Source organism: Chiloscyllium punctatum, chromosome 40 (genome assembly GCF_047496795.1).
Source record: "Chiloscyllium punctatum isolate Juve2018m chromosome 40, sChiPun1.3, whole genome shotgun sequence".
Classification (NCBI taxonomy): domain Eukaryota; kingdom Metazoa; phylum Chordata; class Chondrichthyes; order Orectolobiformes; family Hemiscylliidae; genus Chiloscyllium; species Chiloscyllium punctatum.
In genome coordinates this window covers 20,520,098-20,533,588 of record NC_092778.1, presented here as the reverse complement: position 1 = coordinate 20,533,588, position 13,491 = coordinate 20,520,098, and the positions used below count along the sequence as shown (strand labels likewise).

At 43.0% G+C, this 13,491-nt stretch overlaps 1 protein-coding gene across 3 annotated transcripts in view; it reads left to right on the top strand.

The window, feature by feature from the left end:
- The window catches only part of LOC140464418 (E3 ubiquitin-protein ligase MGRN1-like), a 158,682-nt gene that overhangs the window by 106,407 nt on the left and 38,784 nt on the right, over positions 1-13,491 (top strand). For all 3 annotated transcript variants that reach the window (XM_072559443.1, XM_072559441.1, XM_072559444.1), the window contains exon 7: positions 6,782-6,825. In XM_072559443.1, coding sequence (XP_072415544.1) covers positions 6,782-6,825 — 44 coding nt within the window. The remainder of the gene's footprint in view (positions 1-6,781; positions 6,826-13,491) is intronic.

Sequence of the window (13,491 nt, the reverse complement as noted above, 5' to 3'; positions counted from 1 at the left end):
AAAATTTATCAACTTCGCATCCGGTCAGTCTTTCTAGTATTTCCTCCTTTATTTTTACCCCATTCAGTATCTCAGTTACCTGCTATTTAACTAGACTTTGTCTGTGTCTTCTTCCTTGGTATCCCATCCTCTGTTTCAACTGTTTCTTATTAATTTGGATGCAAGATCATAGCGACGTACAGCACGGAAACAAACTCTTCAGTCCAGCTCGTCCATGCTGACCCGATATCCTAAACTAATCTAGTCCCCTTTGCCAGCACTTGGCCCATATCCTTAAGTTCCATGGAGTATCATTTCTAGTTCTAGAGGTGTTCCTATATGGATCTTGACAACTAAATCCTTGCTCTCCTGTTCCAAGTTCTTTGCTAACTACCAGGAAATGTTCTTAAACCTGGTACCAAGCAGGTAACCAAATCCTTTAGGTTATGGCTGCAGGAAGCCATATCTATTCCCCTGATCACAACATCCATAACCACTACTGCGTTCCTTATGCATAAAATACAAGAGCACTAGATTGAATATGTCACAAAATAAATTAGCTACGTTGAATAAGGTGACTAGAAGGAGTGCTGAATGGGTGTGTTTTGAATATAGCTCAGTTGATGCCAAATCACTTATTAATATGAAATTAGTGTTTGGAAGACTTCAGTAAAAATGTTTGGGGGTGGGGATACAAATTGTAGGTCAGTGTGGTGCCCTTGCCTGACAGCCATGTACGTGTAGTTGATTTATTTGATTTTGATTGATTTATTTACTTAATGTCGTGTACCAAAGTACAGTGAAAAGCTTTGTTTATGAGCAATACAGGCAGATCAGGTAGGTAAGATGGAGTTTGCTGCATAAGAACTATAAGTACCTTGCCAGTGCAATGTCATTGAGTTCATTTGGAACATCAATGCAACTGTCCCGGTGGAAATCAACCAATTCATTGTTAGCCAGAAATTGAATCTAAAGCCTTGCTGGTTTGCATGGCTAAGCTACTTATAGGCTTATCCATTCAGGCTGTTGGTGAACTTCAATCCATATATCTGATTTAAAGTCATGTTCATTCCTGCTTAATGATCATGAATCATTCATTTTTATTAACATAAACTTTGGTACAAGCTAATTTAAAGTTTTATTATGAGAGTGACCTCTGGTATTTATTAACATTTCAAGGTGAAGTAGAGAAATGGAAGGAAAACAGATCTGTTCAACTTCTGACTCTGTTGATAATTAAAATCAAGTCCAAGTGTAATTTTTGACTTGGGCACATACACACTAGAGTAAACATCCCATGTTAGTGCTAAATTAAAGAAAACCTCGTTAGATTACTTAAATAGAATTGATTCCAATAAAGGTCGAGTCCCATAGCCTTTACATGTGAATTTTTAAGTTTGGCCTCAGTCAGAACTTATGATTGATACCAATAGCTGTTATCCTGGCACGGATGTGATATTTTAATGTAACATAAGTTGTAGGAAGCTGGAATCATAGTAATATTTGAACAAGAGTAGGCCTTTATCTCTCTGCATGTTTTTCATCACTCGGTGAAAGCATGGCTGATCTGCAGTCTGACTCTATGTAAGCAACTTTTCTCATAGCCTTTACTACATCAGATTTACAAAAATCTTTCAATCTCTGTTTTAAAATAAAAATTCATCCAGCATCAATAGCTATTTACTGAAGAAAGTTCTAAACTTCTACTTTGTTCATATGAGGAGTGTTTTCTAATTTAATTCCTGAAAGATCTGTTTCTAACTTTAGACTGTACCTATATCCTAGCCTCTGCAGCCAGTGGAAGTCAGTCATAGAGAAAGTCTACAGCACAGAGAAAGGCCCTTTGGCCTATTGCATCCATGCTGGTAAAACACAATCACTTAACTATTCTAATCCCAACTTCCAGCGCTTGATCAATAGCCTTATATGCCTCAGAATCCCAAGTGTGCATCTAAATACTTAAATGTTATGAGGGTTTCTGCCTCTACCCCCCCCCCCCCCCCTTTACAGGCAGTGAGTTCCAGGTTCCCACGATACTCTGATCCCTTTTAAACCTTCTGCCCCTTGCCTTCAATCTGTTTCCCTTGTCATTGATTCCCTTCAAGAGGAATCATTTCTTTCTGCCTATGCCATTTATGCCCCTCATAATTTTATACATCCCTTTCAATCTTCTCTGCTGTGAGGGAACAACCCCAGTCTGTCCAATATGTCTTCATAACTGAAATTCTCCAGCCCAGGCAGCATCCTGGTAAATCTCCACAACTCAGTCCATCTGATAATGCAGATTCCAGAACACTCCAGCTGTGGTCAAACTAACATTTTCTACAAGGTAAAAACAATGACTGCAGATGCTGGAAACCAGATTCTGGATTAGTGGTGCTGGAAGAGCACAGCAGTTCAGGCAGCATCCAAGGAGCAGCGAAATCGACGTTTAGGGCAAAAGCCCTTCATCAGGAATAAAGGCAGTGAGCCTGAAGCGTGGAGAGATAAGCTAGAGGAGGGTGGGGGTGGGGAGAGAGTAGCATAGAGTACAATGGGTGAGTGGGGGAGGAGATGAAGGTGATAGGTCAAGGAGGAGAGGGTGGAGTGGATAGGTGGAAAAGGAGATAGGACAAGTCCGGACAAGTCATGGGGACAGTGCTGAGCTGGAAGTTTAGAACTAGGATGAGGTGGGGGAAGGGGAAATGAGGAAACTGTTGAAGTCCACATTGATGCCCTGGGGTTGAAGTGTTCCGAGGCGGAAGATGAGGCGTTCTTCCTCCAGGCGTCTGGTGGTGAAGGAGGCCCAGGACCTTCTGTCTCAGCATGCTCCTGCCCCTCTGAACTCATCTCTACCTACCTCGACACTGTCCTATCTCCCCCAGTCCAAGAACTCCCCAAATACGTTCCAGACACCACCCATGCCCTCCACCTCCTCCAAGACTTCCGTTTCACCGGCCCCCAACGCCTCATCTTCACCATAGATATCCAATCCCTCTACACCTCCATCTGCTAGGAGGCGCCCAGTCTCCCCAATGTAGAGGAGACTGCATCGGAGCAACAGATACAATAAATGATATTAGTGGATGTGCAGGTAAACCTTTGGATGTGGAAGGCTCCTTTAGGGCCTTGGATAGAAGTGAGGGAGGAGGTGTGGGCGCAGGTTTTACAGTTCCTGCAGTGACAGGGGAAGGTGTCAGGATGGGAGGGTGGGTTGTAGGGGGCGTGGACCTGACAAGGTAGTCACAGAGGGAACAGTCTTTGCGGAAGGCAGAAAGGGGTGGGGAGGGAAATGTATCCCTGGTGGTGGGGTCTTTTTGGAAGTGGCGGAAACGTCGGCGGATGATTTGGTGTATGCGAAGGTTGGTAGGGTGGAAGGTGAGCACCAGGGGCGTTCTGTCCTCGTTACGGTTGGAAGGGTGGCGTCTGAGGGCAGCGTTGCGGGATGTGGATGAGATGCATCTTGTTGGAGGGCATCTTTAACCAGGTGGGAAGGGAAATTGCAATCTCTAAAGAAGGAGGCCATCTGGTGTGTTCTGTGGTGGAACTGGTCCTCCTGGGAGCAGATACGGTGGAGGAATTGGGAATATAGGATGGCATTTTTGCAAGAGGTAGGGTGGGAAGAGGTGTTATCCAGGTAGCTGTGGGAGTCGGTGGGTTTGTAAAAAATGTCAGTGTCAAGTCGGAAATCCTGAAGAATGGCTTATACCCGAAACATTGATTCTCCTGTTCCTTTGATGCTGCCCGAACTGCTGCGCTTTTCCAGCAACACATTTTTAAGCTCTTGATTAATCCCTGGTTAGAAACAAAAGTCTATTCTAGGGATGCCCACTTTGAAGATGTTCTCTGCCTGCCTCAGACATGCACTCAGTGAGTCCCTTTCTCACTGCCACAATGCTGTGACCTCCTCAGCCCTCCAGTTCTTTGACCACATGATGAAACAATTTCGATACTACAGCCACGTGATGTTCCTCAGCTGCTGTCTTGGCAGCCATCTTGTCCCTCAAGGCCTGGAGGTACATTTTCAACCCTACAAATTTGGATCCACTTTTGATGCTCCATATGTGCAATACCTCCAATACCTTCTCTCTCCGAATTCTCCACTCCACCCTCCTCAACTATGTGGCTATACCTCCATTCCCTCTCCTCGTCCTTCCCCCAGCTAAAGGCTTCCCTTTCCTAAACCTGTGGAGGATATCTACTATTCTCCATCCAACGGAGAATCCACCAACTCAACAGTTTTTCAGTTTCATATCAGATGTAAAAAATCAGAAGTTTGCAGAACTCAGCTGCTGTTACCTCCAGTCAGAGAACTTGCTCGTGGTTCAAAATTTGCGCCCTGGTTCTGCCTGCCTCCAGGCCCCCACGCTGCTGCTGCTGCCATTATCGACATGGAGACTCTCTCCAGGCCAAAGCAACTTCTGAGTTGGACACCACTTCCGACATCTCACAATGAGTGCTCACCTGTCTCCGCTCCGGATGTCTCCTGCAATGCTGCCCGAATTCTGCTGACAGCACTACTCTGACCAGCCTGGACTTTCCTCCTACCTCCACCTCTGGCTCTTCCAGCAAGTCCCGGACGACATTTCTCAGGGTCACCCCTGGGTCCTACTGCTGACTTGCAGCCACCCAGCACACTAGCTCTCTCTTCTTACCTATCAACTCGTACAATGCACTCTACCCCTCCACCTCATCCCCCCCCCCCCTCAGCCCACACCTCTCCCCATCCCCCCGCCATCTCCCATACCCACACCCATACACCCCTCCCAACCACACCACATCCAAACCTCACCCACCACAAGCTATCACCCTCCCCCTGCGCCCCCCCCAGGACTCCCCCAAAACCTTATCCCTGAGCCCTGCCATATATTAAGTATTCGTCCCTCTCAATCTTGAATTCTGAGGCCAAATAGTCAGTCTTCAGGAACAGGCTCATGTTCGTACCCTTCCGCCTCCACCTCCAATGAATTTGAGATCCACCATGATGTGGAACTCTTCTTCCGCCGCCTCTGCCTCCGCCTCCGTGCCTCATTCTTTGACAAAAACTCCCAACCTCCCTCGCACAACCCCTTCTGCCTCCAGCTGTCTTTCCCCAACTTAGCCTCCACCTGAAGGTGTTGTACCTGCCCTAGAACTCTTCATTGCAGATTGCCGATGCGACATTGGCCACCTCAATTTCTCCACCCCTCTCACCCACTCCATCCTTGCACTCTCTGAATGTGCAGCATGCCTGGTTCACCATCAAACCCACTAACAAATGCGGGGCAGTGGTCGTCTGGAGGACAGACCTCTGTGTCACAGAGGCCGAACGCTAACACTCCGAAACCGCGTCCTATCTCCCCTTGCCCATGACTCCACTGCAACCCATCCTGTCCAAATTCAAAACTGTCAGTGTCCTCATTGCCTCTGGTGATCTCCCCTCCACTACCTCTAAACCCAATGTCCCCCAGCCCCATACTGCCCAGTTCTACCTGTTCCCCAATATTCACAAGCCCAACTACCCCTGCTAACACATCAACTTGGCATGCTCCTGCCCCACTGAACTCTTCTGCTACCTCGACTCCATCCTCTCCCCCTTAGTTCAGGTACTTCCCACCTACATCCACGACACCAACCACACCATCCATCTCTTCAGCAACTTTCAGTTCCCTGGCCCACAGCTCCATCTCTTCACTATATGCATGCAGTCCTTATACATGTCCATACCCCACAAGGATGGCCTCCAGGCCCTCTGCTTCTTTTTGTCCCATCCAGTCCTCCTCCACCAGTACCCTCCTCTGCCTCGCTGAACTGGTCATCACCTTCAATAATTTTTCCTTCCCTCCTTTCTTGACCTTACCACTTCCATCTCTGGTGACAGTCTCCAGATAGACATCCACTACTAACCCACAGCCTCTCATAACTACCTGGACTGCACCTCCTCCCACCCAGTGTCCTGCAAGAACTCCATCACATTCTCCCAATTCCTCCACCTCCTCAGCATCTGCTTGGACAAGGAGACATTCCACTTGCAAGCACCCAGCTGGCCACCTATTTTTAAGAACGTGCTTTTCCTCCTCCTGTCATCCAGACAGCCCTCCATCGCTGCACCTCCGTTCCTAAACCCCCCCCCCCACCCAGCGCAATAAAGACAGGAGTCCCCCTTGTCCTCACCTACCACCCCACCAGTCTCCGCATCCAACACAGCATCCTCAAGCACTTCTGCCATCTCCAAATAGACCCCACCACCACTAATATCTTTCCCTCCCCACCCCTCTCTGCCTTCCGCAAGGACTGTCCCTTCCAACAGTCCTTGGTTCACACCACTCCCTCATCCGAACCCCCTGTAACCAGAAAGGATGGTATTGTGTGTGGAGTTTGGATGAGAGCTGAATTAGCTTTTGCTTTAACGCCACTGTGGTTAAATAACCTCCAGACAGATACCACCTCAAGTCATGTAGTAAGCTGAATTATTGTGTCAGTCAATTGATGGCGAATCGATCAGGAGTTAATGGAGTTAAAACCTTCAGGAAAGGCGATAAAGGGAGAAAAGTGGCATAAATAGTGTGAGGAAAATGTCTTTAACAAGATATAAGATCTGTTGTAATTACTATTTATAATCTTAAATATGTTCTATATTCATTTAATTCGTCAGACTAGTTTTAAAATGACAATCGTTATTAAATTGACTTCAGTGGTGAAATGTGATGAAACGTTTAATTAATTTTGAAATGTGGGTTTATGTTTCTTAAAAATAAACTGCCATTTTGAATTTTTTAAAATTGCTACTTATAATTCAACATACGTTAAAGCATAATGAGTCTAATTTGTATTTCTGTTACAGAATACTCTGGGCATGCCCATATTCTATTGGCTGCAATGGAAAAAGTAAGTCATAACAACTTTGTATCCAGCTTTGACTCAGTCAAACTCAATTTATTATAATGCTAAGAATTAAATCTAGTGGATTGAAAACTAATTATATTTTCAGATAGATTCAAGTGTTATTTATTTCGAGAAATTGTATCTGAAAGCATGTTAATACCCTGAAGCATTGCCTGTAAACAGTATTTTTCTACCCTCATTACGGTAGCTTTCATTATCTGTCACTCTTTAATCTGAGGTGCTATTACTGCATCCAAAATAAACTTTGCATTTGTGGTATTGTTATATTGTAGACTAAAACAGATCCTGCCTTATGTGAAAAAAATGCTGAATTTATTTGATGATAATGATACCAATTGCTTTGATTTATATAAAATTAATTCCTGGAGCTCAGTTATCCCAGTATCAGCATAAATGGTAAAATTAAGTATGACACAATATATTTTGCCATGACAATATTGGAATCATAACTAAACTTGATTAAAAGTGTAGTGATTATTATGTATATTTTTAGGAGTAGAATGCATTTATATCATGAAATGTTAAATGACTGGCTAGGAGTTCTAAGTAAGAACAATGACGAAACAGCACTGAACGGAAATTATTTTAAAAGTATTTTAAATGTCAGTTACCCATGGGAATTAATGGGAGTCATGAGCAGTAAATTAGTGAAAATGATACTGTGCTACATTATTTTGAACATATCACAATTGGAACCTGAGCACAAAACAGTGACTATTGACCAAATGGGCCAAATACTGGCAGATGGGACTAGATTTATTTAGGATATCTGGTCAGCATGGGCAAGTTGGACTGAAGGGTTGTACGTCTCTATGACTCTAGGTATAAGGGTAAACCAGTAACACGTTCATACTATGGAGGTTATTCTGGGTCCTTTTATGATGCCTTTTAAATTGCAGCAGTTTGTTTGTGACTTATTACAATCTCATTTGGCAGTATTGGACAAAAGCCTGCAGTGTTCCATTTCAAGTAATAAATCTTTCAACAATTTATATAGAATTTGGTGCATAAAACGCTTTAACAAGCTTACATCCATAATAATCGCTTCCAGAGTGTGAAGAAACGTGATGGATTCTTTTTAAACATTATTTTCATTTCTGAACTGATATGTGGTGCTTAGTTGAGTCGTTGAGCAACTTGCAGATAATGTTGAACACTTAATGATTGTGGACATGCTTTTTGTTAGAGTAATGGATCTCATTAAAATTTAATTGTGCACTCTAGCATATATATTTGGAAAAACAAAGTGGACAGCAATAGCTTTAAAACTATGAACAAGTCTGACCTTGTACTGGTTATGTCATGCTAGCTGTCTACGTATCCAATAAGATTGTTTACTAGAAATAGTATTAAGTACTGAATCTCAAAATTGCTCATACATTATTCATTCACCTACAACTGTCCTCCATAAATGTTTTCATATGCAGTACGCATGTGGGTTTTACCACCGGATTCGAAGACAAAATGCTGCCCATTATCTGTGAAATTAATGGAGTACCGCTTTACAACAATTTTCACATGTAGTGAATGATTCATGTTCAGCATATTTATCCTGCACCAGATTCTATTCCTATTCAATCCAAAGGTCTGTTCCTTGAGGGATTAATGATGCACGCTATTTAGTTTGAGCTGTAAAGCGACAAAAGTTCTCATCAAATTGTGGGGATACCTCTCTTTGGGTGTTAGCGAGTTTGTTCAAGTCGTCACTTTCTGTTACCTTTATTGATTGCCACTTCATTTCAACACACAACACTGGACAGGCAGCTGATTTCAGCAGAGTTAGTGCAGAAAATCTTTCAGCTCAGCAATATTTCCTTAAAAGTGTAGGTATTTCTGGAGTTCCTTTAAGAATGGTACCATGACACACACGCACACACGCAGAAATGTTTCAATTCTGACAGATGAAGTTGAATACTTTGAAGGAAAAATAGCATCTATCACCTCAAGTGAGGACTTAAATTTTGTCATTTACCAAACTTTTTATTACTTCTGTTAAAATTACATTGACTTCATAAGAGTCAAATTATGGCCAATCTAATAATTTTCTTCAAGTACTGTACATGATACTATTTTGTATTTAAGCCTCCTATTTGAATCTAACTGGGCCTTGATTTTAATTCATATTGCGTGAAGATTTAATCACTTGTGAGAGTGGTGGCAGATAAGTGTTTTATGTTTCCTTTTTGAAAATGGTCGTGAGAAAGTTAAACTGTGATTTCTGAGAATTTTCTTACACAAAACAATTGTGCTGTGGTTGTGGATGATACTGATAATTCAATGAGTTCATTTCGTGTTCCAAGCTTCCCTTAGGATTGATTTATAGCATCCTGAAGGTCCACTATAGTTAATCAAAATTAAAAACATTTGGGGAAAAACTATTTTTAGATGGTGTCAACAACTTTAAAGGAGAACGGTTTTGACCTGCTTTCCAGTTTTAAAATGGTGTTTTCAAAGAAGCTGAACAGCTTGTAAAAAAGATGGCAGCATCTCTGAATGCAATTAGTATACGGACAATTTCATTGTTTACATTGACTGTCCGCACTATTATAGAAAGTATAGACCAGGCTTTTCCCTTGTACTGACTCCCTTTGTCCCTCTAAACAGGGTAACAAAGTAAATAATTAAGATTATAGTAACTACCATGTTAGAAAGTTTGCTTATGTAAGATAGCATTTTGTTTCATTCAGCAGATTTAAATATTTATACGTTGTGAAGTGGTGCAGTAATATTTCAAGTAACACAGCTTTCTGTAAATTTGTAAATCCATGTACATAACAGTTTTAATAATGAATTGCAGCTTCTCTCTATGCTAGCTCTCTACTGTGAATCATAAATTTGAAAAGTCAAGCCTGACTACAGAGCTTCAGATGATCTGTGCTGACTGTTCAAGGCTACAAGTTTGCACTGTTGATTGTGTTTATTTACAAAACAAGTGGGTTGGCGAAGATTTCTGATTGGTCTTTGTGGCAGACAAAACAACTCCCTCCTTCCAGTAAACAGTTTAACTGTACTGTGTAATTTAATCTATTCAGTGTTATAGGGCAGTACAAAAACACTCAGTAACCACACTACCTTCAGGGAGCATACAGTCCTTATTCCCAAGTTCGGAGCACTCACAGTGCTTAATATCAAACCCTGAGTGCATGCTGTACTTTCACCATGGACTTCAGAGAATGCACAATGTTGAAGCTATTAATATTAGACAGTGCATAAAGTTCATGAAATAGATTCTAAGATTGCATAATGCTCACGCTGCTAAATTCAGACAGTAAGAACGGCAGAATAGAAAGATTTCATTGCGATTTTGCTGCAATCTCAGTGAGGTGTTGCTGGACTAGGAACCAATGAAGATCAATGAGTACGGGGTTGAAGGATGGATGGATGTGACTTGCTGAGAATTAGGATGCATAGAGCAGTGTTTTTGATGAGGCCAAGTTAATTGAGGGTGGAAGTTTCAGGGAGGGAGAGACCAAGAGAGCATTTGGAATAGTGAAACCTAGCGAATGCACTTTATGGTCTCACTTCTTTTTCAGTGCAACCATAGTTTACTAACCTCACCATATAGGTGATGTCTTTTAACCTTGGTGTCATTCTGGAAAATTCCTCTGTATCCCAATGTGTTGACGTCTTCCATCTTTAAGTGTGATGCCTAGAATCAGTCACAACACCTAGCTGAGACCTAACCAGTAAGAATAAAGATTTAGTACAGCTTCCTTGTTTTTTGCGTACTATGCCTCTATGAATAAAGCCAATGATCCTATAAGATTTTTAGCATCCTTCCCTCAATTTGAAACTTCTCACAGCTCTAATGCACACTTTCCATCTTTTAAGATGTTCCTTTAAAAAAACTACCTTTTTGAGTGAGCATTTACCCACTTTTTCCAAATAGTTCCTATTTGTATCAATGTCAGGTTGTATTGATAACACTCCTTTAAAGCCTCCTGCAGTGTTTTACTACATTGTAGCAAATGCAGGATGTTATATTCTGGTTCACACCTGGTGCGCCAACAACTGCTTGCTCTTACTATTATAGAGACATTGGATATAGATTCTAATTATCAGTCTTTAGTGGCATCAGCGCCCCCAGAACCATTCCCCGATGCAAAATCGCGTACGTGTAATTGGCTGTTTATAAAAAGAAAGCTAAGTGTAGTTTATAGCAATGCTGACAGAACTTCATTGTAGAATGCGGGGCGGACAGTGGTTAGCACTGCTGCCTCACAGTGCCAGGGACCTGGGTTCAATTCCAGCCTCAGGTGACTGTGCAATCTCCACACAGACATCGTCCCCGTGTCTGTGTGGGTTTTCTCCGGGTGCTCCACTTTCCTCCTACAATCCAAAGATGTGCAGATTCGATGAATTGGCCCTGCTAAATTGCCTGTTATGTTCAGAGATGTGTAGATTAGGTGCATTGGTCAGGGAAAATGTAGAGTAATAGGGAAATGGGTCTGCGTGGGATACTTTTCGGAGGGTTGGTGTAGATTTGCTGGCCGGTCCTGTTTCCACACTGTAGGGATTCTATGATGGTTCAAAGGTTACATGCAACATTTAGTTAGCAAGGTGTTTATACATGGAACTTTAGCCTTGATCTTAACTCTGTCAGATCCTTGTGTGTACACCAAACCTAAGACTACGTTGCTAGCTAGTAAGTGCTTTGTGTGCAGCTGTACATGTTTTACGCTGCCACCACCCCCAAAAAAATAAGACAAAGTAGCCATTTCCAGCAATTTGTTTAATTAGATTTATTGTGGAATATGTGTCAGGAGCGGAGCAATCTACTGACTGTAATAATCTTCTTTATGCCCAGTGATTAGTTGGTCAGGAAGCACGTCAACAGTTAGGAAGAAAAAGCTTCACAAACACATGATGGAACCCAAGATAGCACGCAATAATAGCTGAAATAGAATCAGAAGTTTAATGTAACAGCTGATGGCCAATCCAAATTTCCCAGCTAAGGAAAACAATCTTTCTTTCTCCATCCCCTATATCCTCTTCAGGATCTTGTGTGTTTCAACAAACTCAGCTCAGTCTTCTGCATTCCAAAGAATGTAGGCCTCACTGGCTCGGACTGTAACTAAAGGACCACCCTAATATTGTGGGAACTGATTCAGTAAACCTTCATTGCATTGCCTTCTCTATAAGTAATTCCTTCCTTATAATGGAAACCAAACTTCTGCTCTGGACAATTGTAGCCAGGCTTCCTTGTTCTTATGCTCTAATCTCCATGTAATAAAGCACACTGAGCAGGAGCGGACACGGGGCTGCTGGGTAAGTGAGGCTTTATATTTGGGTGGTACTGGGGTAGTGTCTCCCACCTCTCGTCGTCCTCTCTCCAAAAAAAAAAGTCCTGTGTGCTGGATTGGTAAGGTGACTAGTTTCTTTTTTTTGTTGTTTTTTTCAGTAACCTTGTTGGGAATTTAGAATAGTGGGAATGGAGGTTAGGGCATTTGAATGTTTTTCCTGCTTAATGTGAGTGGTAAGGGCCACCATTAGTGTCCCTGTTGACTGTATCTGTGGGAAGTGGACCCAGTTCCAGCTCCTCGAAAACCGCGTTAGGAAACTGGAGCTGGATGAACTTTGGATCATTTGGGAGGCAGAGGAAGTTATTGAGAAGAGTTACAGGGAGGTGGTCACACCTCAGGTAAAGGAAGAAGGTATACGGGTTGCTGTCAGGGAACGTAAAAGGGAACTGGCAGGCATTGCAGGGATCCCCTGTGGCCGTTCCCCTGTATAACAAGTATACAGTTTTGGATACTGTTTGTGGGGGGGGGGGGGGGGGGGTGGAAATGACTTATCAGGAATAAGCAGTGGGGCACAGGTCTCTGGCACAGTCTGTCCCTGTTGCTCAGAGGGGAGAATAGCAGAGCATTAGTCATTGGGGACTTCATAGTTAGGGGGATAGATAGGAGGTTCTGTGGGAATGATAGAGACTCACTTTTGGTGTGTTGCCTCCCAGGTGCCAAGGTTTGTGATGTCTCCGATCGCGTTTTTGGGATCCTTGAAGGGGAGGGGGAGCAGCCCAAGTTGTGGTCCACATAGGCACCAATGACGTAGGTAGGAAGAGAGATAGGGATTGAAGGCAGAAATTCAGGGAACTAGGATGGAAGCTTAGAGCGAGAACAAACAGGGTTTGTTGCCCATGCTGTGTGCTAGCAAAGCAAGGAAAAGGGGGAGAGAGGAGTTGAACATAGGTCTTACAGGGATGGTGCAGGAGGGAGGGTTTGGGATCCCTGAATAACTGGGGCACTTTCTGAGGTTGATGGGCCCTCTACAAACAGATGGTCTTCACCTGAACGAAATGAGCACCAATATCCTTGGGGGGGCGAAATTTGCTAATGCTCTTTGGGAGAGTTTTCAGCAGGGGAATGGGAACTAACGTTGTAGTATGAGTCTGCGGGAGGTTGAGAGTAGTGAAGTCAGAACTAAGATTTCAAGATCACAAGAAGGCACCAGCAGGCAAGAAGTTGGTTTGAAGTGTGTCGACTTCAATGCCAGGAGCATCTGGAATAAGGTGGGTGAACTTGCAGCATGGGTTGATTTCAATGTTGTGGCCATTTCAGAGACATAGGTAGAGCAGGGACAGGAATGGTTTTTGCAGGTTCTGGGATTTAGATGTTTCAGTAAGAACAGAGAAAATGGTAAAAGAGG